The 26,523-nt window shown below is 37.9% G+C and overlaps 1 protein-coding gene across 8 annotated transcripts in view; it reads right to left on the minus strand.

The window, feature by feature from the left end:
- The window catches only part of Nek10 (NIMA related kinase 10), a 186,602-nt gene that overhangs the window by 116,554 nt on the left and 43,525 nt on the right, over positions 1–26,523 (minus strand). For 7 of the 8 annotated variants that reach the window (XM_071609305.1, XM_071609301.1, XM_071609299.1 and 4 more), the window contains 9 exons: positions 25,783–25,860; positions 23,508–23,572; positions 22,043–22,145; positions 21,815–21,943; positions 20,483–20,620; positions 17,701–17,746; positions 15,201–15,322; positions 14,965–15,067; positions 2,705–2,780 (listed from right to left, as the gene is read on the minus strand). In XM_071609305.1, the coding sequence (XP_071465406.1) occupies positions 2,705–2,780; positions 14,965–15,067; positions 15,201–15,322; positions 17,701–17,746; positions 20,483–20,620; positions 21,815–21,943; positions 22,043–22,145; positions 23,508–23,572; positions 25,783–25,860 (860 nt within the window). Of the gene's footprint in view, positions 1–2,704; positions 2,781–14,964; positions 15,068–15,200; positions 15,323–17,700; positions 17,747–20,482; positions 20,621–21,814; positions 21,944–22,042; positions 22,146–23,507; positions 23,573–25,782; positions 25,868–26,523 lie in introns of all 8 variants that reach the window. The other variant, XM_071609302.1, reaches the window with a different exon arrangement.

Consider the following 26,523-nt stretch of genomic DNA (forward strand, 5'->3'; position numbering starts at 1 on the left):
GTGTTCCACAAAGAATGAGCATGAAATGATTCCCAGAGCCCAAAACTCTTTTAAAATCTGCTGTGAAAATGTAGTTGAAAATGGAATACAACTTTTGTTCTTTGGAGTTGGAGTAAGAAATAGAGAGAGGAAATGGAAATCAGGGCCATATCTGGAGATTATTTTTCCTTGAGAAGCATAACCAAGGCTTGCCTAATAAAGAATCAAATTAGATAAAGAAAAGGAGATTTTTTAGGGAGCTTCTATTCTAGTATAGCCAGTCCAGCAATGTGCCTTCAAACCATTTATCTAGCAGCTGCAAAAAGAATAAAGAATGCTCCAAGGAGCTTCCTATGGGAGTTGATCAAAAGAACCTTCTCCCACATCTGCCGAAACAGAAGCAAAGGGAAAGGGCGAAATGACATGAGAATGTCAGGTTCACCCGACTTGGACAGCCTGGGACAGCAGTTCCCCTGGATCTCAGGTCCATGTTTATAGGCTCAGAAAAGCTCAGAAGGATTATAAAAAAAAAAAATTAAAGGGTAAAGGGACAATTTGAGAAAAGGCAGGAGGCATGAGACTCTGACCCTTGACGGTGAGATTTTTTTTTCCAATTCATAAAAATCAGAGAAAAATCCCCAAACGACTATATGGAAAATTCAAAAGAAACTGGACATGCCAAACAACTTATTGGGATCCATCCTAAATCTGAAACCATTAAGACTTGAGAAACTGTACTGCTGACACCGCTGGGTCCCCTCGCACTCACATCTCAGGGCACGTCCAGGGCAGCCTATGTCCAACAGTATAAGATCCTGCTGAGGCTTTTCCCAGCCTGTGACGAAGGCTCCCACTTGTGATTGGGGAACAGAACGCCTCTCACCCAACACACAGGACAACTCTAAAAGCTCCCTACATCACCGTCCCCAGTAACACTCCCTGGCCCCGATGATTGTGGTTCACACTACTAGCTGCTTCCACGTCGTCTCTTCCCATCTCCCCCACCCCAGTGCTTCCTGGGACCCCCTCTCACACAAACCATTTCACTTAGCCTTTGTTTCGCAGGCTGCTCCTGGACCCAAACTAAGAACACGAGAGAACAGCATCTTTTGACTTTGTGTGCAGGTGAAGTTACCAAAAGCCAGGAAAACAGATAGCACTGAGTCCAACTTCATAGTAAAACCCAGAAAACAGAGCATTTCTAACAAATGGAGGAGGCGAGAGGAAAGAGGAGAAAGAAAAATGTTAAAGGAATTTAAAGGACCAAAGGGCTCGATGGGAAGATGAATGGTGATAAGATACACTGCACTCGTTATTAAAACAATCACAATACTATATAAAATAATAGCTTGTCTATACTAGTAGGCCCAGCAAAACTAACACTTTTGTTTATTTAAAAAATTAAAGGAAATTTGTGAATCTATCTTTGGGATAAGAAAGCAAAAGAGTTATCATGCTCCGGATTTCTTCCTAAACACTCTATAAATTTTCTGACACAAACGCACACAAAGACAAATTGATACTATCAGATTAGCAATTCCGAACTTAATTCAGAGGCTTGGTAACAAAAATCTGCTTATGCCAAATATGATCAACTGAAATTTAAGTTTGTATCTTATTTGTTCTGCAACTTTAACAATGGAATCTGTCCAGGAACATAGGATTAGTTAACATTTTGTGATAAAATTTTCATTATTTCTGAAAAAAAGTTCAAAGCAAAGCAAAAACAAAACAAAGCAAAAAAAAATTATTCTTCTAGCAACAAGCAATGAATGGTTCAGCTTTGTGGTTAAGAGGTTAAGTATATAGATAAGCTTGCAGTTTTTGAGGAATATTAACCTGGCTACTACCAATCTTTTTGCATCTTCTCATGGGACTTGTTTCAAAAATAAAATATAAGGAAATTCCAGTAAAATAAACGAAAAATCACCCTGTACAATTAGCCTCAATAACCATGTCATACAAGGATTTTGTAAAATGGGGCTGTTGTTTCCAGACATTTCCAACCTCCTTCAAGAAGATGCATTTTCAGTTCTGTCACCAGGACTCAATTTACGACAATCGGTTAGATTTTATAAAGAAAACGTAAGTGTCTTGACTGATTGACCTGTTGGATCAGATTTAGGAAGAGTTCTCTGAAATTGGCTCTTCTACTGACTTTTGTATCTGTTTGCTCATCTCAACAGACTCAGATAAACCATACATGATTAGCAAGAGTCTCACTTCGTATAAGTGGCTTGCAAGAGAACCCTCAAAGTGTGCATTAAGAGCTAGAAGTGTCTCAATTTGTCAAAATATAAACATTCACTTGCCCAAAACACAACTGACTTTGTACACATATGTCTAAGTATATATGTCATCATTTATTCATGCAGGCAATAAAATTTATTGAATACCTATTTTTCCCCCCAGGTAGAAGAATATATAGTAGCACACAGAAACTCTTTCCCTGCCCTTGAGTGTTTATAGGTAGGAAAGGTAAAAGTAGGTGCATGAAGACAGCACAGAGACATGCTATCTGAGAAGGAAGATCACTTTTGCGGCTGTTGTTTTATACACGCAGAATTCTGATCCACGATTCTTTTTAGGTGTATTACCTGGGTAAAGGAAGAAAACTAATGGCTTCCTTTCCTGAAATTCCCTTTGCTTTGCAAGCCAAGGATAGAAATGAAAGCCCAAGCTAGCGAAGTAGTGCTATGGAGAGCCGGAAGATAATCATCCTTACCAAGAATACAGGATGGTTCCAACGACGGACGTGAGCTTACTGTTTTCTTGTTTTTGCTTTGCCAGGCCAAAGTCAGCTACAATTCACAAAACAAAGCAATAGGTTACTGGGCTTTTCCAGCATTCACATTGTCCCCTAGCTTTCCACATTCTGCAAGGTCACTACCACACTTCCCAGTAGGAGGCTTGTCTTTTTGTTTGTTTTAATTTATATATGACAGAGGAATGCATTACAATTCTTATTACACATATAGAGCACTGTTTTTCATATCTCTGGTTGTACACAAAGTATATTCACACCAACTCATGTCTTCATACCTGTACTTTGGATAATAATGATCATCACGTTACCCTCTGTCAAAATGCCTCCTGTGCCCGTCTTTACACCACTCCTGGTTCTGATGAAGGGTACACATGATGCTTTAGGTTAGACCATACTGCTTTGGATTTTGGCATGATGAGGTGTGTCAGTTTTTAAGACCCTAACATGACCTAAACGGGGTCATGTCCTTGTTGAGCTTGTGATTTACCTTTTTAGGTTATCCTTTATCATTTTCAAACTAAATTAAATGACACTTAACATTTTGGCGTATGGAGTCATTACTGCATCTAGTCAAAAGAAAAGTAAGGTAGGCCTGAACGTCATGAAATTAAACGGCTTCTATTTGTACCGAGTCACACTCTCTGTAAAATGGGAATTGACATCGTATAGGAGAGTGCTAAACAGTATAATAGTAACATTTGAATAATTTAATATATGAAAAGGTCATATATTCTAAAGAGATGTACACAGTATAATATTGAGCAACTGATGTGTATTTTTTCATTTAAAATGGCACATGTTTATTTTCATTTTTTTTTAACTTTTAATTGACACAATGATTGTACATATTTATGGAGCCCAGTGTGACAGTTCAATAAATGTATGTAATTCATCATGATCAAATCAGGGCCATTAGCATTTCTCTCTCTCCTTTTTTAATTTAAATTCATTTTTAACTGTTACCTTAAAACATTAAAAATTATGTATATGAATGAGGTAATGTGATGTTTTGATACTTGTATGTATTGTGTAATGTTGACATCAGGTTAAGCATATCTCCTCAAACATTTATCCTTCTTTTTTGGTGAAAATATTCAAAATCCTCTTTTTTGCTTGTTGATGGGGTACATAACAGTTTTCTACAGTCATCCTGCTCTGCAACAGCACACAAGAACTTCTTACTCTTTTCCCACTGCAACACAGTACCCATTCGTCAACCTTTTCTCCTCCTTCCATCCTTTCTGACTTCCCAGCCTCTGGTAACTACCAGGCTACTCCAAACAACTAGGAGATTGACATTTTTACTTTCCACTTATGAGTGAGATAATATGGCATCTTTTTGTGCCTGGCTCGTTAAACTTAACACAATGATCTCCAGTTCCTGCCATGTCACAGATGACAGGATTTCGTTCCTTTTTACGGCTGAAAAATATTCTATTTTGTATGTGTACCATGTTCTTTATCCATTCGTCATCTGATAGACACTTAGGTTATTTCCATGTTTTGGCTCTTGGGAATGGTGCTGCAACAAACATGGGCGTGCCGATATCTCAAGTGCACCGATTTCCTTTCCTCTCAGTATATACTCAGGAAGGGAATCGCTGTATCATATGGTAGTTCTATTTTCAATGTTTTGAGAAACCTCCATACTGTTTCCCATAATGGCTGTACTACTTCACACTTCCACCAACACCATGGAAGGGCTGCCTTTTCTCCAGATCCTACTCAGAATTTTTATTTTTTTAGTCTTTTTTATAACAGCCATTCCTCCTAAGATGAAGTGATATTTCATTGTGGGTTTAATAGTAACCCCCAGATGATTAATGATATTCATCATTTTTCATATATCTATTGGCATATTTTGTTCATATACCTGCGTTTCATATACCTATTTGCATGTCTTCTTTTCAGAAATGTCTATTTAGTTCTACTGCCCTTTGATGTGGGTTGTCTGGTTTGTTGCAATGAGTTTTAATTAAGCAAGATCCATGAGACAGAACTTGATATTGCTTATCACTGTAGATGATAAATACATGTCTTTTGATGCATGTATATGTGCACATATATGAATAAATATATATATTTATACCTGCATACCTGTAGCTGTATTTGGTTCTCCTATGTTCAGTACCACCAGTGAAAAATTAGACATATTAGAAGGCTGATTTATATAAGGTATTTTTAACAAGTGAAGTGGCTTACTACAACCTTTCCCTTCCTCTATTCTGTATTAGAGAAAGCTCATTGTGATTTAAAAATCAAGCAACCACTACACAGAAGAAATGCAATAGCATTTCAATATTTTTAGGGAGCTCACTATAATTTTAGCACACATAAGCCTTGACCAACTTAAAATAATACTTTGAGTCCCAACACTACCTAAAAATGAGCTTATTTTTTTATAAAAAGTGAATTGATTTTGAAAAGCAAATACTAAGGATGGTTACGGTGATTTTATTTACTCCAGTTAATTTAGATAATGACAGAAACGTGGACAGATGTCTATAAAAAAACACAGATGGTTGAGAAGTAACCTTTAAGAGAGCCAAAGCTAATACTGTTAGGCCATTTGGAAGATTTTTGTAATAGCAGGAAATATTTCTATTACTTTTTCCTCATTGGTGATCATATTTGGAGTGGAAGAAAATGTTTTATTTCAGAAACTGTGGTAATAAAAGCATTCATGTGCTGTAATACGAATTCAACAAGGACAACAGAAAACATTTCACATACAGCATATTATGAGAAAAAGATTATCATTATTATTTTTTAAAGCTCTCCTTTGATAGAACAATCGACACAGGAAACATTAACAACGACTGGCCAGCTACGTGGTACGCCACAGCCCGCAGCTGTCAGCCCTCACATACAAAAGTCATCTGGTCTCTGGTTGAGCCCCTAGATTCTTGCTTTGTCATTTACTGTCTCTGTGACACTGGACACACCACTCTGCTTACTCTGATCTTTCAAAAATGTCCTCTGAAACTCAAGGGGGGTTTGCTCCAAAAGAAACAGGACATGAGAAGGCCTTGGAAATACTGCACGGATGCAGACATTCTCCTCCCTCTCCACAGGGGACTCCGCTGTGCAAAAGCGTCTGCCCATCACCTGCGTGTGTCAGGGACTCCCAAGTTCACAGCCCAGCCACACGAAGGGCCAGTCTTTGTCTCAGGTTTCTCCTCCAGCCCTATAAAGCACCTGCCACTTCCTGCTCAGGACTTCCTGCTTTTCATATACCTATTTGCATGTCTTCTTTTCACTGTTCACAGTGGTCTGTCATTAAAGCAGAGGACATCTCATCGTCCCCATTTCCTGGGCTTGAAATCTCTGCCTCTTCTCTCTGGCTCCTCTGTTCATTGCCTCACCAGCTCTTGTAGGTGAAACTTTGATTTCTGTGACCATGGTTTAAAGGTGCCGGGAGCCCAGGGTCCCTCTCTCTGCCTGCAACAACCTGGGTGTGTGCTTCATTAGAAGGCTTTTTCTTCTAATCCAGTCCACAAATCCCCTGGAATCCACCAAAGCCCTGTCTTCGGTACAGCTGGTCCCTAGATAAGTATCAGAAGCTCTACTGCTTGTTATTTTTTTTTTTAAATAAAATCTCCAGCTACCTTATCTGGCCTTCAAAATTGTCCAATCACTCATCAGTTCTCTCAGTTGTACAACACTGATGACCCATGTTGCAGGTACTGGGCTAGTTTCAAAGATCATAACCAGGTCAGAAACCACCAATGTTGACACAGACCTGAAGAACCAGTGGCGGAGATCTATGTTAAATAAAGAATCACACGTAGAAGTGACATAAAGGTATCTTTATACTTTGACAAAATCGGGACAGGTAAGATATATGGTGTTAAGAGACTCGTGTACGAGGCCAATGCCTCTAATCCCAGCGGCTCGGGAGGCTGAGACAGGAGGATCATGAGTTCAAAGCCAGCCTCAGCAAAAATCCAAGGTGCTAAGCAACTCAGTGAGACCCTGTCTCTAAAGAAAGTACAAAAATGGGCTTGGGGCATGACGCAGTGGTCAAGTGCCCCTGAATTCAATCCCTGGTACCTCCCCCTCCAAAAAAAGAGCTAAAGAGAAAGAGATTCTTATAGGGGAAACAATTGATCAGGAAATTCTCTGTGACAAAATGGCAACCGAGTTAACATCTCAGGAAATTCCTTAATTTAGAGGAGGGGTCTGGTGAACCAGAAGCCCTTTCACCATGCCACCTCCTATCGTCCCACAATTTCCCTCCCTAATGTAGACCCTGACCTGAATGAGGCAGAGGGAAGGTGTTTCTCTCAACAGCATCGTTACCTCCTAATTTTGCTGACAGGGAGCTTCTGAGTAAAGGTTTTAATACCTGATACAAGAATGCTTTCTGAGTTCTGGGTAATTCTACATCTCTGGAACTCAAACAGGATATCTACCAGCAGAAGAAGATTCTTGGGAAAACTAATGTCCTTATTATATGTGGGTCTTCTAAATCATTTTCCAGTGTGGGCTTTGTTATCAGTTACTATCATTTGGAATAATGGAACTTAACGCAGTTCCCTTATTAAGTAGAAATGCTAAGGGCCAGATTGTTGTAAGAAAGAACAGGAGGTCAAGGGCAGTCTTGTGTTCTCTGCGTACTCCATACACACACAGCATGATGCCATTCCTTTTGCCCTTGGACATTTCAGAACTCCAAATTCTTTGGCCTTGAACTGGGGGTTCACCTTCGGCTTCCCTGGCTGAGGCTTCTGGACTTGGACTGAGACATGGTAACAACTTTTCTGTTCTTTTCCACTTGCCAATGACTTACCATGGAACCTCCCAGTTTCCAAAAATCACATGAGCTCATTCCCCTAATAAATGCCCCAATGGTTCTATCTCTCTGTAAAACCCCACTACACCCACCGAAGGTGTGAGAATCTTCCAAATATTTCAAAAACTGGATCTGACTGAATTTTTCTTCAACATTCCCTCCTTATTTTATAAGACACAATAACAATACAAGGTAACTGTGATGAACTGAATACAATATATTCTTATTTTCTCAGTAACATGAGGACAATATGCTGATTGAGAAAAGTCCTGCGGCCATCCTTCCCACAACAGATGTGTGAGGGTAGACAACCAAGTGACTCGAGATTCTGTAAGTCTTTTTTTTCCGCCCCCTTTGACCCAAAGACACTGTCCAAGCTCCTCGCCCACCGAGGTCCCTATTCTCTTGCCACACCGGACATCTTGGTAGCACCCAAGGGCACTGTATTTCTTCTTGTCCACAATCTGGCATTTGCCATGCCTCAGCCACAACTGCTCCTACTTTCCCTGCTTAACTCCTCACCCAAAGCTGCCTCAGGCAGAGTTGGTCACACTTTGCCCTGTGTGTGACAGTTGGGGTGGACTACGTCATGGCTCACCAGTATGTTCTCAGGACAAATGCAACCTCACACCATTAATCTGACTTTCTTTGACCCATAAAATCTGAGCAGAAGTGGACGTGACACTCATCTGCAGAAGTGCTAGAGCCGAGGTATGTTGGCCATGTTTTCTCTTCTGTGCCCCTGCAACGTGGAAGCAGGAATAAAGGCAGGTGTGGGCGGTCTGGGTCTCTGAGCATGGCCCCCTGACTGACCCACAATGGACACACTGCACAAGTAGGAGAGAAGCCTTGTTGTTCTGGGGGTGGACACACTTTGTCTGTGAAGAGCCAACAGTAAACATTTCAGACTTTGTGGGCCACACATAGTCTTTGTTACCATGTTCTGCTTTTTAACAACCCCTTAAAAATATAAAAACCTTTCTTAGCTCACAAAACATATAAAAACAGGCCATGCCTGGATTTTCCCCACGGGCTGTAGTTTGTGGCTGTTCTCATCTGCTGGGGTTTCCAGTACAGCATGCCCTGGCCTGACTCACAGAAGAGTACCGTGCACCTGCGCTCTAGACCTTCTCACCCTGTAGTGTCACCCTGAGTTTCATGAAGGTAGAGCCATGCCTACTGTGTTTTTCCTTACTCCTGCAAGATGTGACAGTTCACAAAACAGCTGCTGAGTGAATAACTGGAGTCTTCCCACCAGGCTGTGAGCTGAGGGGGCAGAAAGCATGGTCTTTCATCTTATTTCCATCCTCACAGTACCTGATATATAATGCCATTTGAGGAGCACTGAAGCCTTTGGTAAATGCTACAACTGAATCAAGGCTGGCCTTGTTGTTACCATCAGCAGCCATCAAATATCACTTGAGAAATAAAAACACGTGCAGCCCGTTTGCTTGCAGAATGAGCAATGCAAACTCCCGAGTCAGGTACTCAAGGCATGTCTGAAACGGCTAACTATAATTGAGTGAGTTCTGTGCTTGCTTTTCCTGTCTTTCTTTCTTTTGTTAATATTTTTAGATGGACAGAATGTCTGTATTTTATTCGTTTATTTTTAGGTGGTGCTGAGGATCGAACTCAGGGCCTCACACACACGCGAGGCAAGTGCTCTACCACTGAGCCACAACCCCAGGCCTCATTTCTTTTATGTCTGGAAGCAGAAGGTGCAAGGGACATGAAAGATTTACATGAAATTGTGGAAAGGCCATGAAGTGTGAAATAGCAGGTTTGAGGGTAAGTTCATGTTATCCCACTTCCCACCAGAGTCATTCTGCACTGTGATGATACGAGGTGGATGTTATACTTGGCAGGGACAACACTTTGAGCAGACTTTGTGTTTTCCCAGTGTGCTGCTGAGTCAGAGTTTGTTCCCTCATGTGGCCTCAAATGCTTCAAATAAATGCAGGAGCGAGAGTTGGATGTGTGTCATGGCACATGTCGTTAAAAGGTTTTGGGGCTGGGGGTGTAGCTCAGTGGTAGGACGCTTGCCTGTTATGCATGAGACCCTGGGTTCTATCCCCAGCACCACAAAAACAAAACATACAAAAGATCGTCTTTTGAGTGGAAATATATTTATACATTAAAAGTAAATGACGTTCGTAAAAAAAAAAAAATGCATACTAAATACGTTAGTACTTTTCGCTCTGCTTTCTCATAACAGCAGGTGCCAGCCAGCATGCTTACTATAAATTATTGCAAACTAATCTCAATCTTAAAACATTTATCTCACCTATATTGAGAAAACAGAGAATAAATTTTTAGCTTTCTTAAAGCCTTATTTTTTGTTTATCCTGTTCACATTTTCAATGTACTTGGTCCTGTGCAGCTCAAACATCATTTGGCAATTCTGTGCTTCTTTTCTGGAAGCACATAAACCTTCCAGCACAGGAAGAGAGAAAAATAAAACAGGACAAGGCTGCCCCCTGGTGGTGGTGAAATGCTCTCTCATCCATGGCAGCTAGCCTGTTTTCATGTGTTTTATGCATTGCAACTATGTATGCTTCAACCTCCCCAAATATGGGAATTTGGAATACTTAGTTTCAAATTAACATTGTAAGATTTTAATGTAACCATAAGCCTTCTTAAGTATAAAAGTCTAGTGGCCATATTTTTATCAATAGTGATAGACACTGAACAAAATATCAACATGATTCTATTTAAAATATTTTTTTAATTTTTTTATTCTAATTTGTTATATGTGACAGTAGAATGCATTACACTTCATATTACACATGTAGAGCACAAGTTTTCATATCTCTGGTTGTATACAAAGTATTTAAAATATTTCTAAATGAAAGTTTTGTGAATTCTTTTTAGTCATAAAATCATTTTATGCTCATTGAAAATAATGGTGGTACATAAAATCCCTGGCCATACAATTGGCTTAGCAGAGAAAAATTGGACTAACCTGTATTTACCACTGCTTCTTTACTTGAAAGTAGGACAATACTGCCTCACTAAAAAGCCTTAAATATTGAAAATAAATTTTAATTCAATAACCTCTAAATAGAAGTCTGAAAATATTAGTAAGAATAAGATTGAGCAGAATGCAATTAAGGGTCAAGCTAAAAAAAATTAAAAGTTTTCTTACTTTTATAACCTAAAGTAACTTTTTGTAGGGAGCCCCATATGACTTGAGGACAGACAGAATTAAAAAGTTGGACAGTCAATATAAAATGGTTCATTTTATTAAGCCTAAGAGATTTAATGCATCTAGTCTGTCTTTTGGGTTAAAAGGTGAATTGAACATTTATGTGTTTACCTCTTCAAAATCTCAAAACCTTGCTAAAATAAAGGAAGGGGTTTACTTGGAAGTCTCACTTTACAGAAGGACAATGAGAATGAGCTTGACAGTAGCAGAGGATAAAATAATCCAATGAAGTTTTGGAAGATGGAAAGTAGTGGGGGCAGGAAAGTGACAGACTCAGCAAAGCAGAAGTCCTGGTCTATGGGTCTGGGAACAAGAATGCCAAAATGCGAGTTCATCCACCCTACAGAGCCCAGGGACACCAGGGAGGAGGAAAAAAAAGCAAAGAGCCCAGGCTATGGAATGGAGATCAAGTCCTCAGGGGGCCCCTTCCACACCCACACAGTCAGGAAATTAGGTACCCTCTGCTCCTGACAGAAAACAGATTTACTTTTCCAAACAAGCTGAACTAGCAAGGTACCAAGCAGCATAAGGCTGGACCCACAGGAGTTCACTGAAAGTCAGCTGAATATGGTTCCCTTAAACCCCCTTTGTCCACACTGCTCCCAGAAGGACAGCAGTCACACATCTATTCCTCTGCATGGGGCAATATGTATGCTAGAGGACCATTCTCTGGAAGCTTAGATAATGATTTGGGGTCTCCAGAGGAAGATTTCCATCATGCTATGATGAAGTTTACCAGGCCTCAACTGGAATTCAGGCCTGACAATAGCCTTTTCATGCCACTCTCATGATTATTAAAGGCCAGCTCAGGATCACCAGACAGCTGAGAAGTATGTCTTCTAGGAGGAGAAAGAGCTCAGACTGAGGATGGAGAGGAGGGATAAAGAGAGAGACAAAGGCTCAGATAATACAGAAACAATAGAAAGCCTCGAGGGGAAAAAATTTTTTACATATATATAGATATCTATAGATATACATATATAGATATCTATATGTATAATATAGATATATAGAGATAGATATAGATATATAGATATCTATATAGATAGATATAGATTATATCTATATAGATCAATATAGATATATATCTATTTAGATATCTACATAGATGTCTATCTATCTATAGATGTAGATATATAGATAGATATCTACATCTATCTATCTGTCTATCTATATCTATCTATCTATCTAGATATCTCCTGTACTAAGAGAATGAAAGCAGAATTCCATGGAAATGGGACAAAGAACAGATAAATTTTTGGAAAGTAAAAATGTGATTTTAAAACATTAAGTACTCAATAGAACAAAAACTAAAGTTAAAGAAATAATTCTAAAGTTCAATAAAGAGATAAAGAAATATAAACTAAGAGAAGAACTGTCTTAAAAATAAGGAGATCATTTAGTACAAATTATACCAAAGGACAATGGGAGTTCTAGAAAATGAGACAGAAGAAAAGCAGGATGAAAGTAGTAAAGAGATAATACAGGAAAAATTCCCAGGGTGGAAGTTTTTACATTTCCAGATTGAAGAGCACTCCTGGTTCCAGAGGCATTGAAAAACAAGATTCACCCACAGCAGTGGGAAGAGGGAGCATCCTGAAAGTCTCCAGAGAGATGAAATGGGAAGTGGGACAGCACTGGATTTCCAGCAAAACCATATACGAGAACACGGAAGGAATGTCTCAGAGTCTGGAAAGATAATAATGTCCACCTGAGAATGAGGGTCAAGTGTGAAGGGCTCATAAAAATAGTCTGTGGCACGAACATCCAAAAAATATGACTCAAAGCACTCTTCCTTAGGAAAATGTTAGAAGATACATTTTAGAAACAGAAGAGTTTAAAAGAGAGAGAGAGAGACAGAGACAGAGACAGAGATAGAGACAGAGACAGAGAGACAGACAGACACAGGACGTAAGAAACAGAGACACCAACCGGAGAAAGAGCAAACTAAAGTTCTAGGACAATGGCTGTCATGGAAGTCACTGTCAAGCTTGAACTACAAGGACATAATACACAGAGGGCTTTTGTAATCCTCTTGGAAGATACTGGAAGAAGTAACACTAGGTACACGGAAGACTAGGAACACAAACAAGAAAGAAGGCCATTATAAACTCAAAGAAAAACAAAAAGGCCTATGGGAAAGTTTATTAACACCGAACAATAATTATACAGTAGTAGTAAACATGGAAAATGAGCTTACACAAAATTGTGCTATAACTGTATTGTCAGGATACATTGGCAGGGAAGAATAGGAAAAAAGAAAATTATATCCTAAACTGTCACAATAAGAAGTCGAATACCATAGAGCTAAAAAACAAAAACAAACAAATAAAACAAAACACAAAAAACAATAACTAAAAAGATTGCAAACTTTTAGGGGATTTTTTTTTTTTTTTTTGGAGGAACAGAACTAGAAGTTGCAAAGGGGTGGGGCAAGAATCTTGTCTTTCTTACCTATTTTATTTTGTAAACTATTTTACTATTTGTAAACTACTAAATAAAGTTAACATAAATATAAAAACTAATTAAAGTTAAGTTTAGAAAGACATCAGGCTACTGAAATAAAGATTAAATAGTATATTTAAATGTAACCAGAGGAGAGGATTATAACTAATCTGAGTAAAAAAGTGAAATAGGTAGCTATTACTCAAAAAAATTCACCTGAATACCCATTTAAGAGAATTAAACAGATTTGTTCTATGATTCTCTCTCTCTCTCTCTCTGTCTCTCTCTCTCTCTCTCTCTCTCTCACACACACACACACACACACACACACACACTTGCTATCAAATTCAAATACACAATTTATAATAATCCTTATTAACTTAAAAATTAAGATCCTTTCATGTAAATAAATTATAAAAACTCTTAAGGAAAAAAAAGATCCAATTTGTAAAAAGAGAAAAATTTAAAAACTCATAGTCAACAAAATTATAATTAATTTCAGATGATTTAGCAGATGTGTGTCCAAAATGAGGATTCACAATTACTTGATCTCTCTTTTTTTACTTCACAATGGACTGGCTTGGAAATATTTCCAAGTAACTTTGCATAAAGGGTTATCCATAGTTTCTATTTGGGGTAGGATTTTTAAATTTTTTAACTAATATAGGATATTCCACTTATAAAAATCTGGACACTTAGTCATTATTCATGAAGACATGGTTATGGGAAAATGTGTACATTTAGAATGACCTTCTTGAGTTATTAGTTTCTTGTAAAAGTAAAGAACCCAGTTTTAGATGTCATGTCTGTCACCTCAACTTTGGGCATAGTTTCCAAACTGGGTGCGTAAGGCAATCCATGGAGGAGAAAGGATGAGGAAAATTATTGAAACTTATAATTTTATTTTTAAATGCAACCCATTATATTTTATTTATGTAGAAGTTTTTATGTACTATAGAATCTTTGTACAGCAATATATGTTTAGAATTTATTAATAAGCTGACATAGATGGACATGGGTCTCCCTACTTGTTGTCCATGAGGGTAACACAAGTGAAGAAAAGAGAAGAAAGTTCATATGCTACTGTACACTAAAAAAAAAAAAAAAAAATTAAGCTGTGATTCAGAATCAAACAAATGTGAAGATGAAAAAACCTTCTAATTTGTAAAATGGTATCCAACATTAGTCCCAGTGGCTACATATTTTTAAAATATTTTGGGGAAAAATTGTTGAAGAATACAAATGGCTGGATTTTTTTTTTTTTTTTTGGCAGCCCTTAATATGTACATTTGTTACTCATGAGACACAAACTATGGTGAAATGGTTTAAAACAAACCACATTGTGATCACATGCTCACAAAAACTTTTGTTGATGTAGTAGTGTTATAAGGAAAAGAAAAGAACCTGGAAACCATTGATTTGGGAATCAAATTCTCAAGTATCCTAAAAGTACTTCGTTCTTTCATATGAGTAAAATACAATACAACCATTTGGAACTAAATTAGTCACTATCCAATATGGTAGCCACTACTTACACATGGATATATAAAGTAACTAAAATGCAATGAAATTCCTTTCCTTGTCCATGCTAGCGACGTTCTAAGTACCGAAAAGACACATGTGGCTAATGGACACAGACAGCAGATATACAAAATATGTCTATCCATGCCCAAAGTACCATTGGACACTACTCTACTACTCTGGAATAATATTCTACTTTAGAATAACACTCCGAAATTCTTTAGTGAAAAATTTTAAGATTTTTATACTTACTAACTGTTACTTTGTCCTTATCCCCCAACATAATGTTATTTGGCGTCAGATCTCTATGGACAATCCTCTTCTCCTTGTGTAAGTACCGAAGAGCTAAGCATAACTTGAAATAAGAATAAAAACAAATTTTATTTCCCCTAGTATATGTATAACCAATGATGACTACTGCATGTCTCTAAGAAATCAGTTTGAAACTTTACTACATTATGAAAAAATGAATGAAGATAAAGGCATACCTGTATAAATATTTTCCATAATCTTTCTTCAGTGAAATGGTGTTGTTTTTCCTTCAAAGAACTGAAATGCTCACCAAGTGGGGCTCCTTCTATAAGTTCCATAACAATATACAACCTATCATCTATATCAAAAATATGAAATATGTCATAAAAAATTGAATTCAACATAGAAGCTTTAAAAAGACTTACAAATTAGAATCAGAGCTTCCTAGTGGGTGGGCAGAGGACAACACTAAAGAATTAGAGATATGCTAACATGAGGCTCCATCCAGCCCTGGACTGAGTTGAGGCACAGGGTTCTTGGGGCCAGTAAAGCTCAGCATCAATCTCTTCCAGCTACAGGCAACCCCCTAGAGTAAGTTCACCCTGGAAAACATTATCATTTTCTATGTATGCCCAGATGTGCAATGCTTGGAAGGTACCAAGAAGAACAAGCAAATGACCCCCAAGTCATAGAGGGCTAAGAATAGGTGAATCCATCTTTCCTCTCAATGGTCTGATTTACCCTCATTTCAAACCAGACATTCAGGAAGCTGCACATTAAAGGGCATCATTTTGTCATCTCATAGACTCACCTTACAGAAATCTACACTGGGATGGTGCCATGGTCTTACAGTGACAGCTGAAACCACCACCCATGGTAGAAACATCTACTGTGTCCCTCAAGAGCAAAGACAGCTAGACTTCTCCTGGTTTTGTCTTCTGAACACTCTAAACCACATTAACTGATTGTGTTTATCTCTTTGCTTTCAATGTCAAGAAATATCCACTTCCTTCTCTAAAACTAATATGCTTGAGATGTGTCTTTTGAGACTTTTGTATGTATACAAAATAGGTATGTAAGCAATATTTACAAAAATGGTGAAATCCTACATGCATGTTCTGCAACTTAAACTCTTCTCCACTAAATAGCATTTTATTTCAGTGTTCACAAATACATGCCATTTTTTCTCTTGGTTGCCATAGTATTGCACAATACAGCTAAATCATAATATATTTAATCATATTCTACACATACTTTTTTATTGTTTCAAATTTTTCTAAATTCGAAAAAAAATTGTTTTATGTACTAAACCTACTTCTAGTTGTTTTTTTTAAAATACTTTTAGTTGTAAATGGACACAATACCTTTATTTTATTTATTTTTATGTGGTACTGAGGATCGAACCCAGTGCCTTACATATGCCAGGCAAGTACTCTACTACTGAGCCACAACCCCAGCACCTCCTACCTCTAGTTTTATTTTTCATGCTCTCACCTCATATTTCCCCTTATGGCAATTTCCTAATCTGTTGCATATATTATGTATTTTAAGTTACCTCTGATTCATTCTGGAAGTTGCCAGTTTAAAAGAGTTTTATTTTCTTTATATAATAAGACAAGTTGTGTCAGTTTAGTACAAAGCAGAAGCCAACCTTCATCTCTTTTTGAGCGAGTATGTGCTAAATTATGGGCAGTTACTCCAATATCAAGAACTAATGGTGCCAGGCACAATGGCGCACGCCTATAATCCCAACAGCTCAGGAGGCAGAGGCAGGAGGATCATGAGTTCAAAGCCGGCCTCAGTAACTTAATAAGGCACTAAGCAAATTAGTGAGACCTATTCCTAAATAAAATATAAAAAAGGACTGAGGATTTGGCTCAGTGGCTGAGCTTCCTGGGGTTCAATCCTGGGTACTGAAAGAAAGAGAGAGAGAGAGAGAGAGAGAGAGAGAGAGAAAGAGAACTAATAGCTAAGAAGGAGGCAGAGGTTTGAGGTTTCAGCACTGAGCTCTTCTGAGTAATCTCAGGGAGGAAGATAGTTAAATTCATAACAAATGCCAAAGTACACAAAAGACGTTGTTATTTTCTTAAATAACAATAACATTGATAAAAAGGTGGTGAGAAAGCCTAAAAAAAATGTTGCCTTGGACTTCTTTAAATCTTTCTTCAAGTGGAGATTTATCTTGAAATTTTATATGTGTCACAGATCATTAAGTTTCATCAATACTTCTATTATTTCAGCCAGCAGTCTTATTTTTTAATAAAACAAGTGAGGGAGTTTGGATTTGTGCCCTTCTACTTGCAGAGCCTGGCTGCCTGTGGAATCGCCAATGCTCTATCGCCACCTGGTGGCACTTACTTGAACTTCATGCAAAAGAAATCACTCCAATAAATTTTCACTCCCATTTATTTGGGGGGTGGAAAATGTCATCTGATTCATACACAAACTGCTATTGATTTTACATAATCACCATCTGATACTTAAGTGCTTTTTGGGGTATAAAAATGGCAGTAATGATCATTTTGGTTTGTTAATGTAGTACCTTTCCCTGTACGGAGCTAAGTATTTTATAGCTATCATCAGGTCATCCAGTGTCATATTAGTGGCAATAAAGTAAAAAAAAAAAAAAAAAAAAAAAATGGTTGGGAGAGTTTGTTTTGTGACATTCCAATATAAAAATGTGTAATTAACACAGATGTTTCATTAAGTAGAAATACCACAAAAACTCATACTTACTTTCCAGAAATGTTTTGTAATAACGTACAATATTGGGATGATAAAGCTATAAGAAAATAAATAACAAACATTTATTATACCACTTTAAAACACAAACTTTTCTTTAGACTATTTAGTTTGATTTCACAAAGAAATTATTATATTTATATTTATTTATAAAACTAAGCATTTAAAGATGCCACTTGAGATTTTCATGATTTTTAAAAATTTGTTGCATACAAAGTTAATCTGATAATACCAATCTCCTGTATAGCTCTACAAACAAAACTGAGAGCTGCTTTATTACCTAACTTAATTAAAAGAAAGAATTAAAAAAAAACTAGAAGGAAACTTAAAATTCATACTGTACTCCCTGGGCCAACACCACACATAGACTGCATAAAGGAGAAAAACTGAAATGAAGACATTTATGTTGAATATAAATATATATTGCTCTTTACCTTTATCCACTACCCAAGTATTTATATACATCGATTGTGTGTACTTGAACTGTTTCTTTCTATGTTCTCTAAGATGACTAGTATGAAATAACCTAAGTGACCTAAGTTTAAATCATAATAATAGTTTGCAAATCTCGATCCTTAATCAAACTAGAGTCAGGCTCCTTTGAACTCTCTTCCTGGCTAGGCCCTGCTCTGTTTTAGCAAGAACCCTGCTAAGCCAGTTTATCAAGAATCCCTCTGTCCTGGATATTCAATCATGTACCCAGTCCCCTGCCCTTGACACCCTTAAATGCCAAGTTCCTTTTCGTCATTTTCTATCCAATGACCTCCTCACCTGCCGGTTGGCTATAATCCCCAACTGTCCTTGTTAAAGTCAGAATTGGCTTCAGTCTGTGTCCTCCATTGTGACTGTTTGACCACTATTACAGTAGGACTGAATAAATTCATCCTTATTATTTTTAAAAAGTGGCCTATGCAATTTCTCCTTGAAGTGAGTTGGCTGAAGAGTGTGAATGGAAATTCTACTTTTTAAAAATTAAATGAAAGACCATTTTCTATGAGAATACTAAAAGTTTTGCAGTCTTTTTATTTGAAATTTGTTTCCAGGTAAATAGAAAGTTGTCTTCTCTCAGAAGGGTTCCCATTATATGGGAATGGTTTGCACCTCTTTCTGACCTTCCTGCATGCCTTTTTGAGGGTGAGACTGCTAACTGTCCACCATCAACCTACTGCCCCACTCCACTGCAAGTGAGTTGCAGCTGGACATGGCTTCCCAGTCAACAGTGTCTCTCAACCTCTCCTGCAACCCCAGTTAGCCTATCACTCAGTTCTCACTAGTGTGTGCCCTGTGTCTGAGCTCCATGCTCTTCCTCTACCCGACCTTGGGCACACGTATAGCAGCTTCAACCACGCAGGTGAAGACCATACCCCAGAGGCTGCAGAGTCCCCAGATGACTGCGCAAAGCAGAGAATATTAACAACATGGTCTATTCACTTTGGGGCTGTCACATGAAAGAGAAAAAAACCCGTTGTATTGTGAGTCCTCTTCGTCTTAATCCCCTGAATTTTGGAGCCTCTGAGTTACTGCAGTTTAATCTTTATCTTAACAGATACAGTCTCCTATTTCAGTCCCATTTCTGCTGCTTCTTTCTGCCACTGCCTCCTCCTTAAGATCTCAAGACTATTACCTTTTCCACTGGTTTGATCCTCTAGTGAGAAGGCTACTGTACAATTTTGAGAGACCTTGAAGTCCACACAGATCCCTCCCAGTGCTTTCTTGTTTTAGAAAATGTACTAAAATAAATCATCTGTTGTATCAGCTAGCAAGTAGCCAGCGGCTTTTAAACAATATGGGACCAGGCACACAACCAGAACTATCCTTTGGATCTAACTCATTGGAAAGGATTCTGTCTAGATTTGCATCGGATTAAGATATTATATCTGCCTGGGTCAAAAGCCATGTTCTAGCCTCGTGCTACAATAAAATAGAGGCTAGATTATCCTAATTCTGAGAAAATCGTCAACTTTTTAGTTCGAATCTATTACCAAATAAAATTCAACTATAAAATATGCTATTAATGATAAAACTTACTCTAGTTTACAACTTGATGTAAAATGCAGATTTCAGTGACTAAAGACCATATTTATGATATTTTTTATGTTCCAGAGCAGACGCTACACAAATACAACAGAGAATAAAGAGCAGAGGAGCTGGTAACTCCACAGGAGTTACAAATGCAGTGTCTGTAATGAATGTGCAAATAAGGAGTCTGAAAAAAGAAACACATGTCTCCTTGTATCACATAAAGAAATCCCATTTCTCTTCTGATAGGTTTATTCTTTCTTCCCAAACCTCCATAATGATAGTTAATTGAGCTATTAAATTATATCAGATTATTCTGTTCATGCCAATAAATAAACAAATAATCCATCCTGAAAATTCACATTTTAGATTGAATAAGCAAAATGATTTGACTTGACAATAACTTGACAGGGAACTCTTGGTCATATTCCTATGAGTGCAACTAGGTCACCAAATACTCCACAATTGAATGAGTGGGACTGTCTATGCTTATAACAAAGAGAGAAGGATTTCTCTCCCATGTGACAGCCTTTGTGCCGTAGGCCCAGTTGTTTTGCATCCTGATGTAAACTCCAGAAAGTGTTTCTATGGTTGGGTGTCAAGCCTTAGGAGAAAAGTTGGTGACAACATCACTGCCTCCTGGTTCATTATATCACAGACCAAGTTCATGACCAGCACAGAGGAGAATAGCACAAGCACTCTATTTCAATGATACTGATTTAAGGAAAACATCTTCAGAAACAAGAAAAACATTTACCTGCTCTTTAATGATTGTTAATTCAGAAACAATATTCTTTACGCTGCTGTCTCGATCTTTTTTATCCTTCCCAAATGCCGGGTTATGTAAATTGACCTCTTTCATTGCTAAAAGATTTTGACCACTACGTTTTCTAACCTAAAAAGAAGGGGGGGGGGGGAATGAAGTGAGAGTTGAATAGATAAGAAAGACATCTCATGCCAGTCAGAATGGGTAGCCAGCAAGAATACAAACATAATAAATACTGGAGAGGATATGGAGAAAAAGGAACACTTTTGCACTGTTGGTGGGACTGTAAATTAGTAGAGCCACTATGGAAATCAATGTGGAGGTTCTTCTAAAGACTAGGAACCACCATATGACCCAGCTGTGCCTCTCCTCAGTATTTATCCTAAAGAATTAAAGTCAGCATACGACAGTGATACATGCCTCCCCATGTTTATAGCAGCCCAATTCAAAACAGTCAAACTGTGGAACTAGCCTAGGTATCCATCAATAGATGAATGGATAAAGAAAATGTGGTGTAGATACACAATGGAGTTTTATTCAGCCATAAAGAAGAATAAATTATATCATTTGCAGAAAAATGAATGGAACTTGAGAATATCATGTTAAGCAAAATAAGCCAAACTCAGAAAAATCAAGGGTCATATGTTTCCACACATATTTGGAAACTAGAGATGAAAAAGGAAAAGAAAAGGGGAGGGGACCTCATGAATGGGAGACCAGGAAGAAAGAGATGGAGCAGAGGAAGAAATGGAAAGGGAAAATACTGGGGAATGATATTGGCCAAGTTATATTGTTATATTATGAGCATGTACACATATTTAACAATAAATTCCGCTATTATGTGCATTTATAGTATAACAATATAAAACATGAAAGGAGAAAAAAAAGGTAAGAAAGGGATAGCTTAACAAAGTCACATGGTTATTCAAGTCATCTAAATAAGTAATAGAATGTTTAAAACTCTAGATGTATTTATACTAAGCCCAGCCCCCAAAAGTGGTCTACTCTGGGCCAGTCTCAACATTCAGCAGGATTTTACTGTACAAACGCAGAAGCAATGGTGTAAATTTAGAGAATGTGTCATGGACTGGGATGAGTTAATAATGTCTTTCTAGAATCAGTGGCCAATTGCTAGAGCTGAGAGCTAAGATGTCTGCGCAGCTAACTCTGCCTGTTAACAAAAATAATCATCCTCATTTTCTATGTCTTTCTTCACTGTTTTTCAGTGACAAGGACTCCAACTAAGTAGGGGTATGGGATGCAAGTGTAACATCTGGTTTGATCAGGAATATTACAAAGGCAGTTCCCCAAGGGCAAAGTCACCTTGTACACACAGCCAAAGGCTCCACTTCCAAGATGATCCAAAATCGCATAGTTGCCTATGTATTTTGAAGGAGCTTTGTTTTGATTAATGCTCTCAATATTTTCAGCTATTTGCTTCAGTTCATCCTCCTAACCAAAAAAAAAAAAAAGGAAATGGGTGTCGCGGTGACAAATTCTATCCTGACCACAGAGCAGCTTTCAAAAATATTTAAAACTCGGGGGACTCACCACTAATAAATTCAACTTTGATACCAATTCTCCGTAAGCACTGATGTCACGAACATAATGTCCTATGTCAATGAACATCTCAAACAAGTCGGTGGGGAAAAGTCTACAGGGAAAACACACACACACACACATAAGCTTAACACAGAAAGGGGGAACTGTTTGTCAGGCCGTCCTTTTTGGATGTGCTCACTCACAGATTAACCATGTGAAACACACGTAACTTCCTTAGGCTGTCAAAGTTGAGGGAATAACACTCCCCAACTTATCTCACAAAATTACACTAGATAGGCTGTATTATTCAAAGATTAAGAGAAAACATAGAAAAGATTTAGAGATCTGCTGTACAACATCATGCTTATAGTTAACAATACAGGACTATACACTTAAATTTTTATTAAGAGGGCAGATGTCACATTACAAAATTTTACAGAAATTTTAAAAAATAGACATGATACACATAATACTGTATAATATATTTGGGGTACAGATATAAACCATACTAGAAAGTAATATTTATTGGGTGTTTATTAAGTGCTGAGCACTTTCATGAATGCCATTTGATTCAGCCCTCATATTAACTCTAGGAGGTAAACACTAGCTTAATTCTTTTTTATGAAAATAAAAAGACCAGTAAACAAAAAAACAAAACAAAAAAAAACATGGAGAAAATTATGCATGGTTTCCAAAACACTGGTTTCAAGGGCTTCTTAAAATGTTTTTTATGTTCACTAAAAGGGGTGGTTTGTTGGAAAGGTTAAGTGGAAAGTTATAATAAATAACTAATTTTACTTCCTTTTCCTCTAAATGCAAATATGATGGGGAAATAGAGTAGCAACATAAAAATGTGCCGTGATTTCTGATCTACATTAACTCACGGCTTATCAACAAAATTCTAGTGAGAATGTGGGTTCCTGATTCTGGCTAATCCATCTAAATAAATGGTATGTAGACCACACATGTAGGTAACAGGTGTTTGCCTCCCAAGACAGGGGTTTTGGTCTCACCAGCACAGCCTCCCAGGTCCCAGGCATCCAGCCCCCTCTCCTCCAAATGAGCTCCTATCCTATCGAGGATACCCGGACAAATGATTGGCTGGTCTATCGATGGAGGGGGAATTATCAGACTAACTTGAGAATTTCTGACAGGGCAAGAACAAGTACATGTTTGTTTACGCCATCTGTTTAAGATATTAATATCTTTAATTTTAAAAAGCCTAAAACCACGAGAGCCACACGTGATTAAGAGGAGTGGCAATGATACAGGGCTGTTTGGTATGAATCATCAGCATGGAGATATTCCCACAGTGGCTCAGGGGTATCTCTGAAGTCTAAGAAATCTGAAGACCCGTGGCTGGCACACAGCTCCGTGCTTCTCTGACTGCTGCATCTGAATCAGGCATGTGGAAACACTCCCGTTCAACAGTCTCTTAAACCTGGTGATGGCTTACACGTCTCCAAGCTCATACCTTTTAAAGAGTGGTCTGTTTCTTTCCATACTGAAGAGAAACCTCAAGGCTCTGAAAGCATAACACTAGGGGGAGAAAAAAGGGAATGTGATTCTTAAAGGGCATTGCAACAAATCAAAACATTGTCAGGACAGAACTATCCAGAAGGAAACCAGAGAGAGGGGCCCAAGTGAAGGGCCCACGCTTATGACTGAAAACAAGCCACCCACCCTGGGGCCCTTCTCCTGTTTAAAGAGTGTTGCTGTTTCACTACTCTAGGGATCCTGGTCTTGTTTTACCCAGTAGTTGCCAATAATTTCTTTCTTAAAAGTACAAAACGAGCTCAGAGACGAGAAATACAGTTCCTATGCTGAGAAAACCAAACATCCAGAGATTTCCAGGAGCGCGAGGTTTATTTTGTTTCTAGCCTGCTACGAATGCCTCAATATTTATATGGTTTCTGTGAGAAAATAAACACTAGAAATGATGACATATAAAAATAGCCACAGGCACACTGGACTCAGACTTGACAAATTGGTCTCTGGAGTAAAAGAGTCTTAAGCGTTCCCCAAATAGAACAATCAGCAGCAACTCCCTAGAACACTCAGAAAGAGGCCTGCAAGGGTTTCACTAAGAAAAATAAACATCGGACATTTTGCAGTGCTGAGAAAAAAAGAGAGGGGCCCCCCAGCCTGCGGTGCACCTGCGGGACAGGCCACCGCTGGAGTGACCGGGGCTGCCCAAGGGGGTCTGGGATGGCTTCATAAAATTACAGATCTGAATAGACAGGGGGTCAAATGAAACCACCCTGAGGCGCCAAGTGGACAGCAAAAAAATGACCTGAAGGACCCAGGGAGAGGGTTGTAGGGATGTAAGAAAGGGGAGAAACACGTGCTCCTGGAAACCAACTCCAAAGCTGGAATTTCCAAAACCCTCTTCTGGTTTAACAAAACACATCTGCAGAATATGGATTTGACTTTGTGTATTTTCCAGGACACTGTCATACATCTGTGGTGCACTGAAAAAATCAAGTCCCTACATCCGTGAGTTCTCGTTGCCAGCTCTCCAAAAACCCCTCCAGGCCAGCCACACAGATGCCACCAGGGTCTCTGCTGGGTTTGGCCATCTTTCTCGATGAGATGGTTGGGAGCATTTCTTTTTTAATATTTTTATTTTGTTTTTCCTGATTCACATAACCATGAAAATTGTACATATCTGTGGGGTACCATGTGATGTGGCAACACATGTATACATTGCTCATGTTTAAATCAGTTAAACATATCTCCTCAAATATGTATCATTGAGGTTGATTCTACTTTCTTCCTATTTTTATTTATTTATTTACTTATTTATTTTTATCATAATGGGGACCAAACCCAGGGATACTTTTCCACTTAGCTACGTCCCCAGCCTTTTTTATTTTGGAACAGGTTCTCATTAAGTTGAATAGGTCCTCACTAAGTTGCTGATGCTGGCCTTGAACTTGTGATCCCCCTGCATCGGCCTGCTGAGTTGCTGGTGTTATAAGCAAATGCCACCATGCTTGGCCTCCCTTTTTCAATGACTAGAAAAAAAAAATATGAGCTGTAACTACTGCAAAGGCTAACCTTAAATCTGATTTCTATCATTCCTGTGTCATTCAGGGACACTTCCTCCAGGTGCCCACTCTTCAGAAAAGCACATAGGGCCCTGCATAAATGTGCCCTATTCTCACCATTGAGTCCTCAACTCCTGGGGCATTCTGCATCTCAAGTACTCAGTAGTCCACTCTTCCCCAAGCACTGTCTAAGCTCCTGGGATTTCCTGATTTGCTCCTTCTGTTCCTCTGCATGCAGTGCCCTTCCATGCAGTAGTAGATGCCACTGAAGCCCCAACCAGTATGTATTTCTTATCCACTTGGTGAGTCTTTCTCATCTATCACAAGCCCTTTTACAGGCTTTCCTTTTTAAAGATGAAATGTTAATGACTCAGATCCATGTTTAAAGTTGACAAATAATTTTCCTCTGTTGCTATGTTCTGATATATAAGCAATGAATTTTAAAAAAAAATAGCACTTACTCATTAGCAAAGAAACACTTAAATAAACCTTCTAGTTCTCCCACACAGAGAAACCACGGCTAAGCCTTTTACATTGTTTTGCTGTTACTGGTTTCCATGCCAGCCTCTGACATCAGATATTTTTCCTCACAGTAATGGGGCTAGCATTAACTTTAAAAGTCCTAAAAATCATAGATTATTTCATTAAAGTTTTCCCAGATCCAATAATGATGTTAAAAACAATAGATACGTTGCTTACCTGTAACAGATTAGTTTTTGCTGCATTCTTTTGCTTGTTTGGTAAAATTAATTTTGCTATTGTATAAACACCATTTTCCTGCAGATATAAAAGGGTCATGTTATCAGTGACCACTGGCAATGCCACCGAAATACAAAGCTTAAAGAAGCAATCTCTCAAAACTTAATATTTAAAAAAAGTAATGTTAGTATAATTTCAGAACTTTCAAAAAATATCAGAGAACAATACTAAAAATGTCAATGTGATACTGTACTTTTAAAAACAAAAGGCTATAAAAATACAATCTTAAATGTTCAACTGTCTGTAAAGAGTCGAGATTGTGATTTACAAAATGTCTAGATTTTAAGTAATTGACATATTTTTAAAACAAAGAATGGGGGGATTTAAAAGGGACAGGATAAAGGGATCCAACCATCTTTACAACTTGAATTTTAAATACCTAACTATGAACTATGATTTTTCCCTTTAGAGTTTTGATCAGAAAAGAATATGTATAAGTGAAAAAACACTTTTAAATAAAGAGAAAAAAATCAAAGAAGCAAGAATAACAGATTTTTACAAAGAAAACAAAAGTTAGCTATGAAAACACAGTTATCATCTTTCTAGACTTGGTCTAATACAAGCATATACATGGAGGGATGAACAAAAAGTATTCACCTATTGCTAGTTTTTGGTTATCTACTAGCTATATAATTTGGTGATTTTTTACTAAGTATGGGCATTTATAACTGTGAAGAGCTT

Source organism: Marmota flaviventris, chromosome 1 (assembly GCF_047511675.1).
Source record: "Marmota flaviventris isolate mMarFla1 chromosome 1, mMarFla1.hap1, whole genome shotgun sequence".
NCBI lineage: Eukaryota > Metazoa > Chordata > Mammalia > Rodentia > Sciuridae > Marmota > Marmota flaviventris.